The 22261-nt window shown below is 37.6% G+C and overlaps 1 protein-coding gene across 2 annotated transcripts; it reads right to left on the reverse strand.

Moving 5' to 3' along the window:
• Nucleotides 1-179: 179 nt before the first annotated feature.
• LOC122824449 lies at nucleotides 180-21769 on the reverse strand. Of its 2 annotated transcripts, none has more exons than XM_044105162.1 (10): nucleotides 21721-21769; nucleotides 21020-21075; nucleotides 18734-18802; nucleotides 13606-13704; nucleotides 11681-11830; nucleotides 10153-10311; nucleotides 8087-8284; nucleotides 6021-6218; nucleotides 4068-4166; nucleotides 180-737 (listed from the first exon to the last, which is right to left on the reverse strand). In XM_044105162.1, the coding sequence occupies exons 3-10, from the start codon at nucleotides 18781-18783 to the stop codon at nucleotides 728-730; spliced, it is 963 nt and encodes a 320-aa protein (XP_043961097.1). In that variant the 5' UTR covers nucleotides 18784-18802; nucleotides 21020-21075; nucleotides 21721-21769; the 3' UTR covers nucleotides 180-727. The 2 variants fall into 2 exon arrangements, with proteins under 2 accessions (XP_043961097.1, XP_043961098.1); XM_044105163.1 differs by lacking the exon at nucleotides 21721-21769 and adding an exon at nucleotides 21252-21292.
• Between the last annotated feature and the right edge of the window lie 492 nt (nucleotides 21770-22261).

The following is a 22261-nucleotide window of genomic DNA, read 5'->3' on the forward strand; positions in this document are numbered from 1 at the left end:
TACCAATGAATAAGTTTAATTAATACGTTTATTGTAAAAACAAATGATGTATTAAACCACAAGTAAAAATATTTGTATTGATTTACAATTCATCAATTTCCTGATTTTTTTCCCAGTTAGACTTTGACTAAAATGCAAGACTTCAGTTAAAGACCTTTAGTTAATGGTAGGCACTATGGTAAGTGATCAGCTCAATTAAAAACAAAACAATTATCCAATAATAAAATGTAACAGTAAAAGTCCTCAAAGTTTTCTAACATTCCCTCTTAATAAACCTGTTTTCTTCCTCTTTTATGATTCTTTTTCTCTTTTTCTTACAGCTGAATCATATAAACTTTGTGCTAATATAATATTATAAATGAAGCTACATTTGCAGCACAATAAACAACTTTAAACTTATAAACAGGGGAAGTTGATATACGAGTGAATCTGTCAGCAGATTCATTCATGTTACTATTTTCTGATCAACTACTTTTATTTAAGAAGAACAAACATGAACAACAGATCAAGTATTAAAATAATAACATTTGTAGTGTCTGGGAAGTATGTGGACAAAATGTTAACAACATACAAATTATTTATTCTAATATCTTAGAAGATCCTTAATTAGTTTCAATTACAGTTAACTTCCTGTTTGAGTTGTGATGCTTTTGTTTTGAAGGGACAATTTCTTCAACCTCAGAGGATCATCAGGAAACATAGACGATTCTCTTCTTTACAGAGAGCATCACTTCCACCTGCAGAGAGAAGAAAGATGCAGAGATCAGATCAGTGAGTTTCCAGCTTCTCTCCAGCAGCAGTCAGTGACGCAGCACATCCAGTAGAAAGAGCAGCAGGGCCTTCAGTTCTGTTCAGAGCAGCTTCCTTTCAGCTCTCATCTTAACGTGTTGCAGTGAACACACTGAGCTCCAAGCTCACACACCTACACACACTTTCAGCATCCAGTTTGCTTCCTCTGCAGGTTCCACTCAAGTCCACAGTGGAAACAAACTGCTGAGAGTCCTGAAGGCTTCACTGCTGCTCCAACACTGGAGGATGGATTTGCTGCTGCTGGAGCATCAGCTGACTGACCAACATGGAGGCTGTCCCTGAACACATCTGGATGAGACTGAGGACAGGAGGACACGTGTCCAGATGTGAGGAGTGGACTTGAGCAGAAAGAGCAGCTGCTGAATAAATGAATGATGGTTTGTGAAATCAGAGCCAGTGGTTTCCAGGCTGCAGTCAGACTGATCTCAGAGCTGTGACCAACATCAACCTGATCAGTTGTTTCCTGTTGAACTGAGAGAACAAGCAGATCTGAGATCAGATCTGCTGCTGCTACAGTTTGATGAATGAGGACCACTGACTGTCTCTAGACATGTTGGACGGCTGGATGCTGGAGTCCAGCTGGACTTCCTGGAGACATGGACACAGCAACAACACTCATCTTCACTCATTCATAAACACATGAACACATGAGTGGAAACTGAACTGATTCTACCTGTTATATTGTTATACAGGATGCTGCATCACAACCAACCTGATATCAATGTTGTTACCATGGAAACAAGAACTAATTCACAACAAACATCAGATTTCTTTCTCCAAACATCCAAAGTGAAATTTAACTGGAGGCTAAAAGGTCAAAGGTTAAAAGGTGGAGCCAATAACAAATATTCCTTTTCCAGGTTTTACTCTGAACCAAATCTGGAAAACATTTGAGACTCTTCTGGAAAAATGTTGGAACCAGTTGAAGACGACTAGCTGTAGTTCAGACTGAGCATCAGAACAGGAGGATCCAGATGCTGCTGCTGGTCTTTGAGCTGCTTCCTGAATGTGTGACATCACTTCCTGAATGTCTGACATCACTTCCTGTATTTTAGCCTTCCTCCTCTGGCTGCCTGGACATGTTAGGATTCATTTTAAATGACTTGATCTGCTTTTAAAGCTCTTCATGGCCTCATCCTGCCCTACTTGATCCAGCTGTTACATCTGGAAGATGAAGCTCAGCTCAGAGGAGACCCTGCTGTTGCTATAGCAACTCCTACATTATGGGATGTCCTTCCCTTGGACATCAGACTGGCCTCTTCCCAGTCTGCTTATAAATCTCTTCTAAAAACCATCTGAGATGAAACTTTAAATTGGTTTTGAACTTTGTCATTTTAATGTTATTTTGCTCTATTTCCATTTACTTCATTCTGACTGACTGTATGATTATCTTATTATTTTAATCAGGGTTGTTGTATTGATGTTTATCTCCTATTGATGGTTTTATTGGTTGATTATTGGATCATGTGACTGCTGCTTCATGTCTTCTTTGATCCTGTGGTTGTTTAAAGTTGTCTAGAAATAAAACTGCTCTGCTATCAGCTGTCCCACCGAGTGTCCATCCAGCTCCTTCTGTCAACGTCACAACTTACTGCTACATCTGTCACAAACTCACAGGATTCCTGCTGCTTCACCTCAGACACTGGAAACTAGAAATAACCAAGGAAAGGGGAGGGAATACTTTGTTTACCTCACATTTATTCAGACAGGTTATAAAATATTTCCATAATATTTTCAGATAATTTACTTAAATTGATGCTTCTGTATTAAAATGTAACTGATTCTGTTGGACTAAGATCTAATATTTCAGTTCAGATTCATTTTAAATGTCAAACTGATTCCTGATGTTTCTACATCTGTTCATCTTTACAGATTAATAAAGTTTGTGGTTTTATCAATGATGGTTTATTGATCATTATTGATCAGAAGGTCAGAGATCTGGATGAACATCATTATTTATTGAATTAAGCCTCAGTCTGTCTTGGACATAAAGACATTTTATCAGATTTTATATCTGATTGTTTGTAGATATTAAGACATTTGATGATCTAATATCAGAGTTTGATCAGCCTTTAGTCTCCAGTCTGACCTTTGACCTTCTCTCTGCAGGTGTGGTTGGTGTCTGTGAAATGAACGCTGTGATTGGTTGGATGTGAAGGTGGGAGGAGGAACTGCTTGTGTCTCCATAGTTGTTTAAAGTTTGGATATTTCATTTCCAGTTTATTGCTTAACATTTGAAACCAAGTTGCAACTCGATGTTCAAAACAAAAATGTTTCTAAAACATTTACTGATTTTATGGTTCTATTTTTCTGCATGTGGTAAATTTCAGTAGTTTATATCAGTGTACAGTGTTTCTTTACTTCCTTCTGTTAAGAATCTTTTTATTTAATCATTTATTCAGCATTTGAATATTTTAAGGTCAATTATATAAGCACATTTTAAAGGGACACAATTGTTACTTTCCTGGTAATTAAATATTTTATAAATGTTGCAGTTCAGACTCAGTTGCTTCTTAAAAACTAGAAACTAAATTACAATCTAAAGATTTTATTTTCCCAGGAGGTGAAATTGTTCTTGTGTTTCTCTGGATACCAATAGTTCAAAGACTTACTTAATATTTTCTATCATTTTTTATCATTTCTACATTTATTGCATTTGACTGATAAAACTGGTCAACAGCCATAAAGTTATCTGGGGGTTTTAACTGTTTTAGAGTCATTTTGATGAGCTGAATCCAAAAATCTCATTGGTTTTGTTCAATCAGGTCAACTTTCTGATCTATGGAGCAACATGAGCATCAAAATGCAGAACTTGTTCTGACATCTGGATCAGTTTCCAGAGAATCTGATCAATGAATGACGAGCAGGAGGAGATATTCCATCAGGACAGAAAAGAGACGGAGAATTTTACACAATGACAACGTGATGTTCAATTCACATGTACTTACCCTTTTCAGTGTTTATTATTAATTTACAGAAATCCAACCTTGTTGGTTTCTAACTATGTTACTGTAACTCAACACACAAGTGTTAGCCTTGATGCTAACATTAGTATTTTTACTAGTTTTAACCCTAAACTGCAGTTTAACTGTGTAAACTTTGTTCTGCACCAATTTCTAATACTCTTTAGGTGGGATTTTGTTCAAAAGTATTTACTCCTCTTTAACATATTTTAGGTTGTAATAATCCTTTATAACAAGTTAATATCAGATAAATCTGTGTGGAGTCACATGAATCAGTTAGAAACTGTTTCTTACTCCGAGTCTGGAGGTTCTGGTTCATTACTGAAGTCTGGAGGTATATCTTTGGACCGGTCACTCCTCATAGAGGGACAGACGGATCCTGTTTCATCATCTCTGAAACACAAACATGTTGTTATTGGTTTCACATCCATTACTGAAGAAGTCTGTGATAAAAACACTAATAGCTCTGAACACAACCTGCTGCAGAGAAACAGAGAGTTTAAAGTCCTGGATCATCATTTCTTTTACCTTTTTCATTATCTATCCTTGGAAAGTAACCACTGGGTCAGAGAAGTTCTTTACAACCTGATGCTGGAGAAACTCAGATCTTCACTTAAAGGTTCCACCAGTAAATTTATGGAGACTTGGAGACCTTTCCTATCTGTAGTGGGTATCATGACTTTGCAACCTGATTCAGAAGAAAAATTAATTTTCTGTGTTTGGTTTTTAACCAATATATATTCTTCATATTATAATGTTCTCTATTCTTTATTTATCTGTAAATTGTTTGAATATTTATTTAATTTACTAGCATGTACATATAAATATAGATACATTTATTTATCTATTATTATCAGTATTATTATTTTTCCATTCTTTATTTTTTCTGCTTCCTTTGTAATGTTTGTGGATGTTTTGTTGCTAGAAGTTGTTGCATGAATTGGATCTCTGCTGTCTGTCTGTCTTGTGTTTAGACCTAGAGGGGAGTGTGTTTGGGGTGAGAAGGGTTTTGGGAGTGTTACGGCCCTGGGCCTTATGGGCTGAGTTGCAGGTGCCTTGTTGTCAGTCTTTGTGCTTCTCCCCTTTACAGGTGCTGCTGATTTGTTCATTTGGAGCACAGATCATTTAAACCTGGCCGTCTCCACCTTCTGGGTCTCCTTCTGCGTCCACTCTGCCACTTTTTGTGTTTTATTGCAAGTCATCAGCTCCCCTCCTTCTGCACATTTGAGTTTGTCTTTGTTTTTGCACTTCAACACTTCCATATGCACTCATACACCACATCCTAGCATTTGCATTACACCACTGATACCGATATTCACAATCCATTGTTGTTTTTGTTAATAAATATTCTTTAAGCACTTTAACCACTGCATGGTCTCCCGTTTTTGTTATGACCTTGAGCCAGTCGTAACAGGAGAAATCAGCTTGAGATTCTCTCTACCTATAATAACTGTGTTTTCATTGTACTGATGATTGATGAATGTCAAGCTGTAAACTTCAATAAAGAAAGTAAAAAAAAACATGAACATAAAAGAAGTGCAATTCCAAGAGGATTCAAGAAAATGAGGAATTTATAACTGAAAGGCTTCTTGTGCCGACCTCACATTACTCTGAATGAAAACTCTTTGATTTCTGTTGTTGAGGAAAAACCTTTTAAAAATCCAAAAGGAGATTAAAGGATTTCTGAAAAATGCTTCGTCAAAGCAAAACTCCAGGCATGTTTCTGATGAGGGAATAAAGTTAAAACAGTTTATCAAGAACATAACTGTCATGAAGCGAGGTGTTGTGAGGTGAGGGAGACGCAGCAGACCCAGGTAAAGTGAGATGATATTTAAAGATGAAATAATCCAAATAACAGTCCGAATACAATCCAAAAAAGGTCCAAAAACCCGGCGGCACAGCAGAGCAGAAAGCTCAGCAGTGGTAGCAACAGGTCTAACGATTGGAAAGAAGAGACAGACTGGCTCCACAAACGTGCGTCACTCGACTGACTTGACAGCTTAGACAAGGACCCGACGAGGAACAAAGAACAGAGGTGGGGTTAAATCAAGAGGGCTATCGAGGAAACTGAAGAAACGAGGAAAGTTTGTTCTCAAAGAACCGTTTAGATCACAACTGAAAAAACAACTAAAATGATTTTAAATGATGTTTTGGTCTCCATCAATCAGTTTCTAAGCTGAAGTCAAAGTTTAAATCCTGGTTAGTCTCTGCAGAGTCACAGGAATCAGTTAGAAACTGGTTTCTTACTCTGAGGTTGATGGTTCTGGTTCAGTACTGAAGTCTGGAGGTTTTCTTGCAGACATGGGACTCGTCATAGGCAGAAACCAGGAAACATCCCGTTTTGCTCTCAGTCTGTGATGTCTGAGAAGCTTCTCCAGTTTTGCTATCAGTCTGTGACGTCGGCGAAGCTTCTCCAGTTTTGCTATCAGTCTTTGGCTCTGATCTCTGAAACACAAACATGTTGTTATTGGTTTCACATCCATTACTGAAGAAGTCTGTGATAAAAACACTAATATCTCTGAACACAACCTGCTGCAGAGAAACAGAGAGTTTAAAGTCCTGGATCATCATTTCTTTTACCTTTTTCATTATCTATCCTTGGAAAGTAACCACTGGGTCAGAGAAGTTCTTTACAACCTGATGCTGGAGAAACTCAGATCTTCACTTAAAGGTTCCACCAGTAAATTTATGGAGACTTGGAGACCTTTCCTATCTGTAGTGGGTATCATGACTTTGCAACCTGATTCAGAAGAAAAATTAATTTTCTGTGTTTGGTTTTTAACCAATATATATTCTTCATATTATAATGTTCTCTATTCTTTATTTATCTGTAAATTGTTTGAATATTTATTTAATTTACTAGCATGTACATATAAATATAGATACATTTATTTATCTATTATTATCAGTATTATTATTTTTCCATTCTTTATTTTTTCTCTGCTTCCTTTGTAATGTTTGTGGATGTTTTGTTGCTAGAAGTTGTTGCATGAATTGGATCTCTGCTGTCTGTCTGTCTTGTGTTTAGACCTAGAGGGGAGTGTGTTTGGGGTGAGAAGGGTTTTGGGAGTGTTACGGCCCTGGGCCTTATGGGCTGAGTTGCAGGTGCCTTGTTGTCAGTCTTTGTGCTTCTCCCCTTTACAGGTGCTGCTGATTTGTTCATTTGGAGCACAGATCATTTAAACCTGGCCGTCTCCACCTTCTGGGTCGCCTTCGGCGTCCACTCTGCCACTTGTTGTGTTTTAGTGCCAGGCCTCAGCTCCCCTCCTTCTGCACATTTGAGTTTGTCTTTGTTTTTGCACTTCAACACTTCCATATGCACTCATACACCACATCCTAGCATTTGCATTACACCACTGATACCGATATTCACAATCCATTGTTGTTTTTGTTAATAAATATTCTTTAAGCACTTTAACCACTGCATGGTCTCCCGTTTTTGTTATGACCTTGAGCCAGTCGTAACAGGAGAAATCAGCTTGAGATTCTTTCTCTCTCTACCTATAATAACTGTGTTTTCATTGTACTGATGATTGATGAATGTCAAGCTGTAAACTTCAATAAAGAAAGTAAAAAAAAACATGAACATAAAAGAAGTGCAATTCCAAGAGGATTCAAGAAAATGAGGAATTTATAACTGAAAGGCTTCTTGTGCCGACCTCACATTACTCTGAATGAAAACTCTTTGATTTCTGTTGTTGAGGAAAAACCTTTTAAAAATCCAAAAGGAGATTAAAGGATTTCTGAAAAATGCTTCGTCAAAGCAAAACTCCAGGCATGTTTCTGATGAGGGAATAAAGTTAAAACAGTTTATCAAGAACATAACTGTCATGAAGCGAGGTGTTGTGAGGTGAGGGAGACGCAGCAGACCCAGGTAAAGTGAGATGATATTTAAAGATGAAATAATCCAAATAACAGTCCGAATACAATCCAAAAAAGGTCCAAAAACCCGGCGGCACAGCAGAGCAGAAAGCTAGGGCTCAGCAGTGGTAGCAACAGGTCTAACGATTGGAAAGAAGAGACAGACTGGCTCCACAAACGTGCGTCACTCGACTGACTTGACAGCTTAGACAAGGACCCGACGAGGAACAAAGAACAGAGGTGGGGTTAAATCAAGAGGGCTATCGAGGAAACTGAAGAAACGAGGAAAGTTTGTTCTCAAAGAACCGTTTAGATCACAACTGAAAAAACAACTAAAATGATTTTAAATGATGTTTTGGTCTCCATCAATCAGTTTCTAAGCTGAAGTCAAAGTTTAAATCCTGGTTAGTCTCTGCAGAGTCACAGGAATCAGTTAGAAACTGGTTTCTTACTCTGAGGTTGATGGTTCTGGTTCAGTACTGAAGTCTGGAGGTTTTCTTGCAGACATGGGACTCGTCATAGGCAGAAACCAGGAAACATCCCGTTTTGCTCTCAGTCTGTGATGTCTGAGAAGCTTCTCCAGTTTTGCTATCAGTCTGTGACGTCGGCGAAGCTTCTCCAGTTTTGCTATCAGTCTTTGGCTCTGATCTCTGAAACACAAACATGTTGTTATTGGTTTCACATCCATTACTGAAGAAGTCTGTGATAAAAACACTAATATCTCTGAACACAACCTGCTGCAGAGAAACAGAGAGTTTAAAGTCCTGGATCATCATTTCTTTTACCTTTTTCATTATCTATCCTTGGAAAGTAACCACTGGGTCAGAGAAGTTCTTTACAACCTGATGCTGGAGAAACTCAGATCTTCACTTAAAGGTTCCACCAGTAAATTTATGGAGACTTGGAGACCTTTCCTATCTGTAGTGGGTATCATGACTTTGCAACCTGATTCAGAAGAAAAATTAATTTTCTGTGTTTGGTTTTTAACCAATATATATTCTTCATATTATAATGTTCTCTATTCTTTATTTATCTGTAAATTGTTTGAATATTTATTTAATTTACTAGCATGTACATATAAATATAGATACATTTATTTATCTATTATTATCAGTATTATTATTTTTCCATTCTTTATTTTTTCTCTGCTTCCTTTGTAATGTTTGTGGATGTTTTGTTGCTAGAAGTTGTTGCATGAATTGGATCTCTGCTGTCTGTCTGTCTTGTGTTTAGACCTAGAGGGGAGTGTGTTTGGGGTGAGAAGGGTTTTGGGAGTGTTACGGCCCTGGGCCTTATGGGCTGAGTTGCAGGTGCCTTGTTGTCAGTCTTTGTGCTTCTCCCCTTTACAGGTGCTGCTGATTTGTTCATTTGGAGCACAGATCATTTAAACCTGGCCGTCTCCACCTTCTGGTGCCGGCCCACTCTGCCACTTGTTGTGTTTTAGTGCCAGGCCTCAGCTCCCCTCCTTCTGCACATTTGAGTTTGTCTTTGTTTTTGCACTTCAACACTTCCATATGCACTCATACACCACATCCTAGCATTTGCATTACACCACTGATACCGATATTCACAATCCATTGTTGTTTTTGTTAATAAATATTCTTTAAGCACTTTAACCACTGCATGGTCTCCCGTTTTTGTTATGACCTTGAGCCAGTCGTAACAGGAGAAATCAGCTTGAGATTCTTTCTCTCTCTACCTATAATAACTGTGTTTTCATTGTACTGATGATTGATGAATGTCAAGCTGTAAACTTCAATAAAGAAAGTAAAAAAAAACATGAACATAAAAGAAGTGCAATTCCAAGAGGATTCAAGAAAATGAGGAATTTATAACTGAAAGGCTTCTTGTGCCGACCTCACATTACTCTGAATGAAAACTCTTTGATTTCTGTTGTTGAGGAAAAACCTTTTAAAAATCCAAAAGGAGATTAAAGGATTTCTGAAAAATGCTTCGTCAAAGCAAAACTCCAGGCATGTTTCTGATGAGGGAATAAAGTTAAAACAGTTTATCAAGAACATAACTGTCATGAAGCGAGGTGTTGTGAGGTGAGGGAGACGCAGCAGACCCAGGTAAAGTGAGATGATATTTAAAGATGAAATAATCCAAATAACAGTCCGAATACAATCCAAAAAAGGTCCAAAAACCCGGCGGCACAGCAGAGCAGAAAGCTAGGGCTCAGCAGTGGTAGCAACAGGTCTAACGATTGGAAAGAAGAGACAGACTGGCTCCACAAACGTGCGTCACTCGACTGACTTGACAGCTTAGACAAGGACCCGACGAGGAACAAAGAACAGAGGTGGGGTTAAATCAAGAGGGCTATCGAGGAAACTGAAGAAACGAGGAAAATTTGTTCTGTTCTCTCAAAGAACCGTTTAGATCACAACTGAAAAAACAACTAAAATGATTTTAAATGATGTTTTGGTCTCCATCAATCAGTTTCTAAGCTGAAGTCAAAGTTTAAATCCTGGTTAGTCTCTGCAGAGTCACAGGAATCAATTAGAAACTGGTTTCTTACTCTGAGGTTGATGGTTCTGGTTCAGTACTGAAGTCTGGAGGTTTTCTTGCAGACATGGGACTCGTCATAGGCAGAAACCAGGAAACATCCCGTTTTGCTCTCAGTCTGTGATGTCTGAGAAGCTTCTCCAGTTTTGCTATCAGTCTTTGGCTCTGATCTCTGAAACACAAACATGTTGTTATTGGTTTCACATCCATTACTGAAGAAGTCTGTAATAAAAACACTAATAGCTCTGAACACAACCTGCTGCAGAGAAACAGAGAGTTTAAAGTCCTGGATCATCATTTCTTTTACCTTTTTCATAAAATTCTTCTTTGAATTCAGCGTTTTAATGGTTTTCTGCTATAGTTTGCTACTCTTAACTTTTGGGATCCTCCCCAATAGTTTCACTTATTATATTATATATTATACAACAAAACATAGGAATTCATGTCTGGATTCAGAAAATCTGCTGAGCCTCCATGTAGCCAACGTAAGACTGATGTGGGACTTGCAGTTTTCTTGCAAATCGGCCCAGATAGTTGAGACGCACAAAGTGGGAATAGGAAAACACGATCCGATTCTCCTGAACGACCCGATTCTCCTGAACGATCCGATTCTCTTGAACGGCTCTTTACTAAGAAGATACTGAAGCCTCACTGAGATGTTCTATATTCCTGTAATGCTCTGCAGTAGCAGGTTTCCCACATTGTGTTATAATCCTGGCAGCCCGCCAGGCTTTACTAGCCGTAGCAGTTACACGATGAATCAAATCGTATCAAATGATTTGTCCACTCAGTCAGACAGAGTTAATGCAGATTTAACTCATCCTGCAGGGCCGGTCCAAGGCTGTCTGAGGCCTGGAGCAGAATCTGACTTAGGGGCCCCTCTTGCTGCTAAAAGCATCAGCACCTCTAACAGCTTCTGTGTTGATTTAATCAGGGAGAGTAAAGAGTTTAATTGGCCAACCTAAAAATCAATAAGTTATAATAGAAGTTTACTAATTTGGTATTTGTGAATAAACAGATCAAACTCAAAGATTAAACTCACAGCATCAGATTGTTGCTATGGTAACAAAACAAAATGAATATTGTTCTTTGAACTTTTACAAAGTAAACTTGCCAACAATTTAAACTTGTTTAATTTATCTATTGTATTTTGCGGACTATAAGTCGGACCCCCGGCCAAACTATATAAAAAAAAATGCGACTTATAGTCTGGAAAACATGGTATACTGAAACCATTAAATCAAATTTAGCAGCATTGATCATCTGAATAGATAAATGTTAAATTTATGTATCTGTGTTAAAATATTAGCATTTTTGGCCCCTGAAGCTCCTGGGGGCCTGATGGAGCCGATGACTTAATTTGGATTAAAGAAAATGCAAATAATTGATTTTCATTTTAATTGTATTTTTTGATTTGTTGTTTTTAAGACTAGTTGTGAGTTTAAATATTGTTTCACTGGCAATTTTTTCCTGTAACATAGAATTATATAATTACCCAGTAATATTTTTACATTTCCTGTCAACTTAACATCTTTTATTACAAAAACATGGTGGACCGCCTCGGCGCCCCGACTTTGACTCTGGGACGTCTGAGAAGCTCCTTCAGTTCTCTCCGTCTGAAAAACTCCTCCCGTTTTGCTCTCAGTCGGCGAAGCTCCTCCAGTTGTGCTCTCAGTCTTTGACTCTGATCTCTGAAACACAAACATGTTGTTATTGGTTTCACATCCATTACTGAAGAAGTCTGTTATAAAAACCACTAATAACTCTGAACACAACCTGCTGCAGAGAAACAGAGAGTTTAAAGTCCTGGATCATCATTTCTTTTACCTTTTTCATAAAATCCTTCTTTGAGTTCAACGTTTTAATGGTTTTCTGCTATAGTTTGCTACTCTTAACTTTTGGGATCCTCCCCAATAGTTTCAGTTCACACACTCAATGTTCACTCTTTCTGCACATATTATACAACAAAACATAGGAATTCATGTCTGGATTCAGAAAATCTGCTGAGCCTCCATGTAGCCAACGTAAGACTGATGTGGGACTTGCAGTTTTCTGGCAAATCGGCCCAGATAGTTGAGACGCACAAAGTGGGAATAGGAAAACACGATCCGATTCTCCTGAACGATCCGATTCTCCTGAACGATCCGATTCTCCTGAACGATCCGATTCTCCTGAACGATCCGATTCTCCTGAACGGCTCTTTACTAAGAAGATACTGAAGCCTCACTGAGATGTTCTATATTCCTGTAATGAATTTAATTGGCCAATCTAAAAATCAATAAGTTATAATAGCAGTTTACTAATTTGGTATTTGTGAATAAACAGATCAAACTCAAAGATTAAACTCACAGCATCAGATTGTTGCTATGGTAACAAAACAAAATGAATATTGTTCTTTGAACTTTTACAAAGTAAACTTGCCAACAATTTAAACTTGTTCAATTTATCTATTGTATTTTGCGGACTATAAGTCGGACCCCCGGCAAAACTATGTAAAAAAAATGCGACTTATAGTCTGGAAAACATGGTATACTGAAACCATTAAATCAAATTTAGCAGCATTGATCATCTCAATAAATAAATGTTACATTTATGTATCTGTGTTAAAATATTAACATTTCTGGCCCCTGAAGCCCCTGGGGGCCTGATGGAGCCGATGACTTAATTTGGATTAAAGAAAATGCAAATAATTGATTTTCATTTTAATTGTATTTTTTGATTTGTTGTTTTTAAGACTAGTTGTGAGTTTAAATATTGTTTCACTGGCAATTTTTTCCTGTAACATAGAATTATATAATTACCCAGTAATATTTTTACATTTCCTGTCAACTTAACATCTTTTATTACAAAAACATGGTGGACCGCCTCGGCGCCCCGACCGCTGGGCTGAGCAAGTTTTCTGGATGAAACCCTGCTGTCATTAGTTCTTAAGTTAGTTTTAGATTTTTAGATAATTTTAGTTTTTACAAAGTATTTTTCAGCCTGCATAGATGATGTTACTGTAGATAAACATTGCTAATGCTAGCCCAAGTGCTATCATTGTTTTTTTAGCTAGTTTTAGTTTTGTAGCTAATTTTAGTTTTTACATGGATTTGTTTCTTTCTGTATGGATTATTTTACTGTAGATCAACATATTGTTTTAGCCTAGAAGCTATAATTCATAGATTTTTACCTAATTTTAGTTTTTACATGGTTTTTCAGTCTCTATAGAACATGTTACTGTAACTCAACACAAAGTGTTAGCCTTGATGCTAACATTAGTATTTTTACTAGTTTTAACCCTAAACTGCAGTTTAACTGTGTAAATTTTGTTCTGCACCAATTTCTAATACTCTTTAGGTGGGATTTTGTTCAAAAGTATTTACTTCTCTTTAACATATTTTAGGTTGTAATAATCCTTTATAACAAGTTAATATCAGATAAATCTGTGTGGAGTCACATGAACCAGTTAGAAACTGTTTCTTACTCCGAGTCTGGAGGTTCTGGTTCATTACTGAAGTCTGGAGGATGTTCTTTGGACGAGTCACTCCTCATAGAGGGACAGACGGATCCTGTTTCATCATCTCTGAAACACAAACATGTTGTTATTGGTTTCACATCCATTACTGAAGAAGTCTGTGATAAAAACACTAATAGCTCTGAACACAACCTGCTGCAGAGAAACAGAGAGTTTAAAGTCCTGGATCATCATTTCTTTTACCTTTTTCATTATCTATCCTTGGAAAGTAACCACTGGGTCAGAGAAGTTCTTTACAACCTGATGCTGGAGAAACTCAGATCTTCACTTAAAGGTTCCACCAGTAAATTTATGGAGACTTGGAGACCTTTCCTATCTGTAGTGGGTATCATGACTTTGCAACCTGATTCAGAAGAAAAATTAATTTTCTGTCTTTGGTTTTTAACCAATATATATTCTTCATATTATAATGTTCTCTATTCTTTATTTATCTGTAAATTGTTTGTATATTTATTTAATTTACTAGCATGTACATATAAATATAGATACATTTATTTATCTATTATTATCAGTATTATTATTTTTCCATTCTTTATTTTTTCTCTGCTTCCTTTGTAATGTTTGTGGATGTTTTGTTGCTAGAAGTTGTTGCATGAATTGGATCTCTGCTGTCTGTCTGTCTTGTGTTTAGACCTAGAGGGGAGTGTGTTTGGGGTGAGAAGGGTTTTGGGAGAAATCAGCTTGAGATTCTTTCTCTCTCTATCTATAATAACTGTGTTTTCATTGTACTGAAGATTGATGAATGTCAAGCTGTAAACTTCAATAAAGAAAGTAAAAAAAAAAACTACGAGCATAAAAGTCCAAAAAGGTGGAGAAGTGCAATTCCAAGAGGATTCAAGAAAATGAGGAATTTGTAAATGAAAGGCTTCTTGTGCCGACCTCACATTACTCTGAGTGAAAACTCTTTGATTTCTGTTGTTGAGGAAAAACCTTTTAAAAATCCAAAAGGAGATGAAACCCTGCTGTCAGTAGTTCTTAAGTTAGTTTTAGATTTTTAGCTAATTTTAGTTTTTACAAAGTATTTTTCAGCCTGCATAGATTATGTTACTGTAGATAAATGCTAGGTAAATTGTATTATTGGTATTATCAAATATTTGTAGCCTTACACCTTTATAATGTTTTAAAGAATATTTCTGTGTGTTGAATAACTTTGATTCCTTCCTGGGAGGAAGCAATAAGGCCTCTTTGAAGAAAAGCAGTGACGACCAGGTCCAACAGGGTTTATCGCTCAGCAGAAACCAAGGCCTTCCTGACCTCTTAGATCGCTATAAAACTGTCGCCGTGAAGATGTACAACTTGCTCTGTTTTACCCTGTGCCTGGAACAGAAGAATCTAGTGTGTAGATAACATGTGTCTAGATAGTGATTGTCATTAGTGCTGCAACTATGTGATGATTTGTTTTCCCCGCCCTTTGAGAGTTGCAGCGCCCAATGTGAGAGGGATCCTGAATGCAATAAAAAGAGAGGAGCAGGTATATGTGATTTCAGAGCGGTAGGAGATTGTAACTGAAAGCACATTTCTGTCTGTTCTCCTCACGAGTACAAAGAATCCATCTCTCTTGTCTTTCCTGTGTTTGTTTAATTTGTCTTTAATAGGTATTTAGACCTAATAATAAACATTGCTAATGTTAGCCCAGGTGCTATCATTGTTTTTAGCTAGCTTTAGTTTTGTAGCCAATTTTAGCTTTTACATGGATTTGTTTCTTTCTGTAAGGATTGTCTTACTGTAGGTCACCATATTGTTTTAGCCTAGAGACTATAATTCATAGATTTTTACCTAATTTTAGCTTTTACATGGGTTTTCAGTATCTATAGAACATGTTACTGTAACCTAGTGCTTCTCAAATACTGAAGCACCTGGGGGGGGCTCGCGGCTCCATCAAGGGGGGCGCGTTTATTTTTTTATTTTGATTTTTTTTCTAATTGCACCTCCACTACTTTAGGGGGCAGTAGCGCTCTCATTGGCAGAGTGTGTAGGGGTTTGCGCCTTTGCACATAGCATGAGTATGAAGTGTAGACACGAAGTGTAGCAGACCCTCAAGTGACACCATGGAAAAATATTTAACAGGAATGAGAAGACAGGCGAAGAGAGACGGAGATAAAGAGACAAACGAAAGTCTCCCAAAAGCTAAGACGAGGAAATATGACGAAGCGTACCGTATGTAGCGTTTGGCTTCACTGTGACTACGGTGGGAGACGAGGAAAGACCGATGTGCTTACTGTGTCTCAAAATGTTGGTAGCTGACAGCATGAAGCCAAATACATTAAGGCGTCACTTAAAGACATCACACCCCAATCACGCTGATAAGCCGCTTGAGCTTTTTCAGCGAAAATGTGCCGAATATTGCCAACAATCATCCCGCTTTGTGACTGCTACTTCAATAAACCAGCGAGCGTTGTTGGCATCATATAAGGTAGCGTACCAAAAAACCCCACACCTAGCAGAGGAGCTGATACTGCCTGCAGCATTAGACATGGTCTCTGTCATGCTGGATGACGCAAGTGCTGCAAAAATAAAAACTATCCCTCTGTCCAATGACACTGTTGCTAGACGTATAAATGACATTGCTGATGATCTTAAAGAACAGCTGGTAGATAAACTCAAAGACAAACGTTTTGCCTTACAATTTGATGAAGCAACTGACAGCAACAAAAACTGTTTGTTTATTGTTTATGTACGTTTTGACATGACAAATTCCCTGTGTGAGGATCTACTTTTTTGTAAATATGTCAGAGACAGAGCCACAGCTGAAGAGCTCTTCAAAATGCTAGACTGCTTCCTGACTGATAATGGGCTAAAGTGGGAGAACTGCATTGGTGTTTGCAGTGATGGAGCACAGACCATGAGAAAAGGACTTCGGACTCTCATCAAGAAGGCCTCACCTCATGCTGAGTGGACACACTGTGTTATACACAGAGAAGCACTGGCATCAAGGCACCTCTCCTCTGAATTAAGTGAGGTTATGACAGACATTGTAAGTGTAGTCAATTTAATAAAGACCAGACCACTAAAAACAAGAGTCTTCTCTGTTATCTGTGAGGAGATGGGAGCTGAACATCAAGCTGTGCTGTTTCACAGTGAGGCCAGGTGGCTGTCACCAGGAAAAGTGTTGACCCGAGTTTTTGAGCTCAGAGAGGAGATAAGTGTTTTTGGAGCAGGAGCACAAGTATGAAGTTGCAAGAAAGTTTAGTGATGAGAACTTTCTGATGAAACTGGCCTACCTGAGTGACATATTTGGAAAGCTCAATGAACTAAATCTACAGCTTCAAGGGAAAGATCAACACCTCCCTCAGGTCACAAACAAGATCAGCTCTTTCACTCGAAAGCTTGCAATGTGGGGCAGCAGGCGACTTGATGAAGGAAATACGGAGTCATTTGAGAACCTGCAGGAATTTGTTGACACTACTGACTATGATGCCACCTCAGTGATTCCATATTTTAAGCAGCATATTTCATCACTGATTGGATTCTTTACAAAGTACTTCCCTGAAAACAGTTCCCAGTATGACTGGGTGAGAGATCCTTTTAATGCACCAGCTCCAACTGGTTTTAGCTCTGCAGAGGAGGAGCAGTTCATAGACATCACATCTGACTCCATTGTAGCTGCTGTCAAGGCAACTGCATCTGGTTTGTTGTTTTTTTTGTTATTTGATTTAAGTAGCAATAGTTAAATTTTATTTAATATAAAACATTAAGTTTGAATGTGTAATGGTTTCCGGTGGATTTGTGTTTATACTCATTAGGTTCAGTTTTAGTGTACATTCAAGTGTGGGGGAGACCTTTTATTTTGTTCCGCGGACCATGTGTTGCCCGGGAAAACATTGGCTGGCGCACTTAGAGCCACATGGGCTTCAAGCTGAAGAAGCTGATCACTTGAACTAAGTTTATTCCTCTGGAGTCAATGCGGCTAATGAGGTACGGTTTGTTTATTTGTATCTTTTATTTATGTAATTACGCCATTTATTGTGAATTAATTTGGGTTTGTGTTACCTTTGTTTTAGTTCTGACAGCATTTTTGGGGACTTTGTAAAACGTGTCCACAATAAATGGCTGTTGACACCGAAGAACTGTGTTAAGCTTTTATTAACTCGAGAGGAGTAATATCCATATTGAGACTAAGTTTCACATCCCAGACACTGAGTGAATTCTGGATGAATGTGGAGAAGCAACATCCACTCTTAGGACAAAGAGCTGTGCACATTCTTCTTCCATTTGCAGCTTCTTACTTGTGTGAGGCTTCTCTGCTGTTGCTGCTCTGAAAAACAAATACAGGTCCCAGCTACACATTGAGCAGGAGCTGAGAGTTGCTGTGTCCTGCTTCAAACCCCGCTTCAAAAAGCTGTGCATTGCAAAACGTGCTCATTGTAGCCATTAATCCAGACATCATCTTGGATTAAAAAAAATCAGCACAGATTTTATATATTTTTGTTTTGCAGGTTAAAGTTTTTTTTAATATTGTGCTCCTGAATTAATGTTGGTGATCAGTTTGAATGCATTATTATTTATTGATTTTATGTAATTTTATTTTTCAGTATCATTTGGTTTAACATGGTCAGTCAAAAAATGTTAATTAAGGATTTAATTTGATTTTTGAATTTCAGATGCACTTTAAATCTTTTCTGCTACAGTTAATAAAACTATTATTTGTTGTAAGTTGGTCCATATTTCTTTCTATCTTTATTCTCTTATACGTTAATAAAGATGCAGTGTTATGCAGAGGTGTACTTATAACAATTTTATAGACAATGATACTATTAATAATCACGGGGGGGGGGAGATGTTTTCTTCTCCATAGGGGGGGCATGACAGAAAATAATTGAGAAGCATTGCTGTAACTCAACACACAAGTGTTAGCCTTGATGCTAACATTAGTATTTTTACTAGTTTTAACCCTAAACTGCAGTTTAACTGTGTAAATTTTGTTCTGCACCAATTTCTAATATTCTTTAGGTGGGATTTTGTTCAAAAGTATTTACTCCTCATTAACATATTTTAGGTTGTAATAATCCTTTATAACAAGTTAATATCAGATAAATCTGTGTGGAGTCACATGAACCAGTTAGAAACTGTTTCTTACTCTGAGTCTGGAGGTTCTGCTTTCTCCTTCTTTAGGTCCAAATCTTCCATCTTCTGGACCTCAGTAAGTCTGAAAGAGAAACCAGAACCAGTCAGTTCCCAGTGATCCAGTGAGCAGAAAGTTGATTCCCATCATGTGTTCAGAGGATCAGAGGAACCGGATCCAGCAGGTAACATCTGGGTCTGAATTGTTCTCTCCTTCACTTCTTCAGGACCTTCTGATGTCTGCTGGCGGATCCAAGAACCTTCTGGAGAACTTCTGACTTTATTCAGAACATTTCAAATCTGAGTCTGAAACCTGAACTGGAATCATGTTCCAGGTCTGTAGAAACATCCAGAGTGAGGTCAGATGTAGTGAATGAAGGAGTGAACATTTCCTATGAAGTGGTGATGTGTTGGTCCTGAACAGATGGGCTCAGTTAAAGCAGCGGTTCTGAACCCTTTGGGGTCCAGACCTCCTTTAGACGGGCTGCCAGTCCTCCTGCTGAGAGTCAGCTTTAGTCAGAGAGGCAGGAATCTGTGGGAGGAATATTTTCCAGACGGACCAACAATCAGAGAGACTTCAGGATCAGGTGATCCATGGAGCTCATGAGGAGAGATCGGATCACTCTCAGCTTTCAGAGGATCTGTTCAGGTTTCCAGCAGCGCTTAGAGAGACAAAGAGTTTCTCACTGCTGCAAGAGAAACAAGAAGTCCAACTGGAAAAGAAAGAACTCAGAGAGGAAAATCTGTAGAGTTTAAATCTGGTTTGACTCCACAGATCAGAGAAACATCAGATTCTGATGAACCCCAGACTGCAGAGGAAGGAGAGATGAGTCACATTTTAGGATTTAAATAACCAGAGAAACCAGTTTAACATGATGGAGTATTATGGACACACTGGAAAAATAATAATATATACAGTGTATCATAAAAGTGAGTACACCCTCACATTTCTGCAGATATTTAAGTTTATCTTAGATAAGTGATTGATGCCTACAGTGATGCAGCACGGTGGTGGGAGTGTCATGGTCTGGAGCTGCATCAGTGCAGCAGATGATGAGGAGTTACATTTCATAAACTCCAATATTTACAGTGAAATCCTGAAGCAGAGCCTGACCCCCTCCCTCTGGAAACTGGATGACAGGACAGAGTTCCAGCATGATGACGACCCCAAACACAATCCTCTAAGACGACCACCGCTTTACTGAAGAGGCTGAGGGTGAAGGTGATGGAGCGTCTTCAGGCTGAAGGTGGAGGAGCGCCAAGTCTGGAATGACCGTCAGCTCTGTGATGTTGTCATGGATTAGTGGAAAACCTTTCAGTGGCAACCAGTGAAGCTCTGGTGACTCCAGGCCCAGGAGGGTAAATAATGGTGGCCACGCAAAATATTGACATTAAGGAACATTTTCTAAGGGGTGTACTCACTTCTGTAGCTGGTGGTTCAGACATTATTGGCTGTTTCTAGAGTTATTTTGAGGAAGAATAAATTTACACTGTTATATAAACTGCAAACTGACGACTTTTCATTGTCAAAGTGTCATTTTGTCAGTTTTGTCCCATGAAAAGATAAACTTAAATATCTGCAGAAATGTGAGGGTGTACTCACTTTTATGATACACTGTATGAAATTATAAAAATAAACTTGTACAAGAATAAATATTATAAGAATTAAGTTGTACAAGAATGAGTCATAATATTACGACTTTATCCTGATTATTTTATGATTTTATTAGTATTAACCTAATAATATGTTGTAGTTTACGTTTTTCATGTTAATGTTCTGCTCTTTAAAATATTCATTAATTCCTTAATTTATATTTTTAAAGTTCATTATTGCACACAAACAGATCACCTTCTGTCACTGTAGATCCCACAGTTGATCCTTTACCAGGTTAACTAATGTGAAATAGAAATGCATCATGTCAGATTCTGTGGTCATGATTACATAATCCATCCATCCATCCATTTTCTTTACACCCTTCTTCCCTAAATGGGGTCGGGAGGGTTGCTGGTGCCTATCTCCAGCTGCGTATGATTACATAATGTAACAGTAAAATATAAGCAGCAATGTTTCACAATAAAGTCTTCATTTCCTAATAATTTCATCCTGTGTGTCACTAAATACCTTCTGAATCAGCCCTTAAATTAAATCAAATAGATTACAGCTGCGAGGCCTCCACCCTTTGGGAAACGGCCGACGCGTCGTGGAGGTTCGAGCCCCGAGAATCAGCTGTGATTTAATCCGATAGAAAAAGATCCAGAGACCCGAAAGAGACACGGAGCAACGTGGAGCTGCAACACTTACCTCTATTAACAAGAAGACAAGTTATTTCTGTCCTCCATCTCAAAACGGAGTCTGATCTGAAGAACAACAAAGTTAATTTCAGTTTCGGTTTCAAAGTCACGTGACTTGTGAGTTTTTATGATTAACCAGAAACGTCTAAAATCAAAGTTTGATTTGTGAGAATAAATATTTACTGTTAACAGTTCAGATACATTTTTTAGACTGTAAGAAAATAATATAAAAGTTAAAAAACCTTCAGTGTTTCTGCTTAAAACAGTTTTGCAGTCGGAAGAGTTCAACTACATTTCCCATGAGCCTCTACGGACAAAACAAACGTCATCAACATTGAGATCATAATTTCCCAACAGGCCGCTGTCTAACAGGCGTCAAAACTTAAAGACGTTTATTTCCAGAGTTAAAGTGACAAACTTTCTATTCAGACATTAAATGACAGCAGCGCATTAATATATCTGACATTAAACCACTTTTATACAGAGATTAGATTTAAACAGCGGAAAGTTGTTGCGCATTTTTCCTCTGTGACCGAAAGCTTCACAGTTTGAATCTTTCGGTTCTAACTTCAAACATTGACTTTGAATATTGTTCAAAGTCAATATTCAAAAATATTTTATTAATCCCGAAGTAAAATTAAATTCTCTGACCCGTAAAAACACAGAGAAAAACACTTGAAAACGGGTTTTATAAAAACTGTTAGTACTCACGGTCTACTGCTGATATCTGCGTCACAAAATGGAGAACAAAACTGAAGTTACAGGAAGTATGGCAAGCCGTTTTAACATAAATTCGGTTTATGCGAAATGACGCCAAATTTACCATTGAGTTGTATGGAGACTTCAAAATATCTACAATAAATTACTGACTATCTTAAATACACATTTCAGGTATCTACAATTAAATTATGACTAGTCATAAAGTAAATTCAAGATATCTCGATTTTAGTTTTGACTAGTCATAATTCTAACTAAAGATATATCGAATGACAACACAATTCAAGATATCTTATTTTTGGATAGGATAAATGTAGTTGTGACTAATGAAAACTAAATTATAGATATCTTAAAAGCAACTAATGACTAGAGAAAACTAAAGATATCATGAATTTTTTATTTAATATATCTTAAATTAACATTCTGACTAGTCAGAATGACCTTACTGATATCTTCTTGAATAAGTATTCTGTATGGTCAAAACGTCCCTGACTTATGTGGCAATTTGAAAGTTTAATAAAACAATGAAAAATAG

The sequence above is a fragment of the Gambusia affinis genome, linkage group LG21, assembly GCF_019740435.1.
Source record: "Gambusia affinis linkage group LG21, SWU_Gaff_1.0, whole genome shotgun sequence".
Lineage (NCBI taxonomy): Eukaryota > Metazoa > Chordata > Actinopteri > Cyprinodontiformes > Poeciliidae > Gambusia > Gambusia affinis.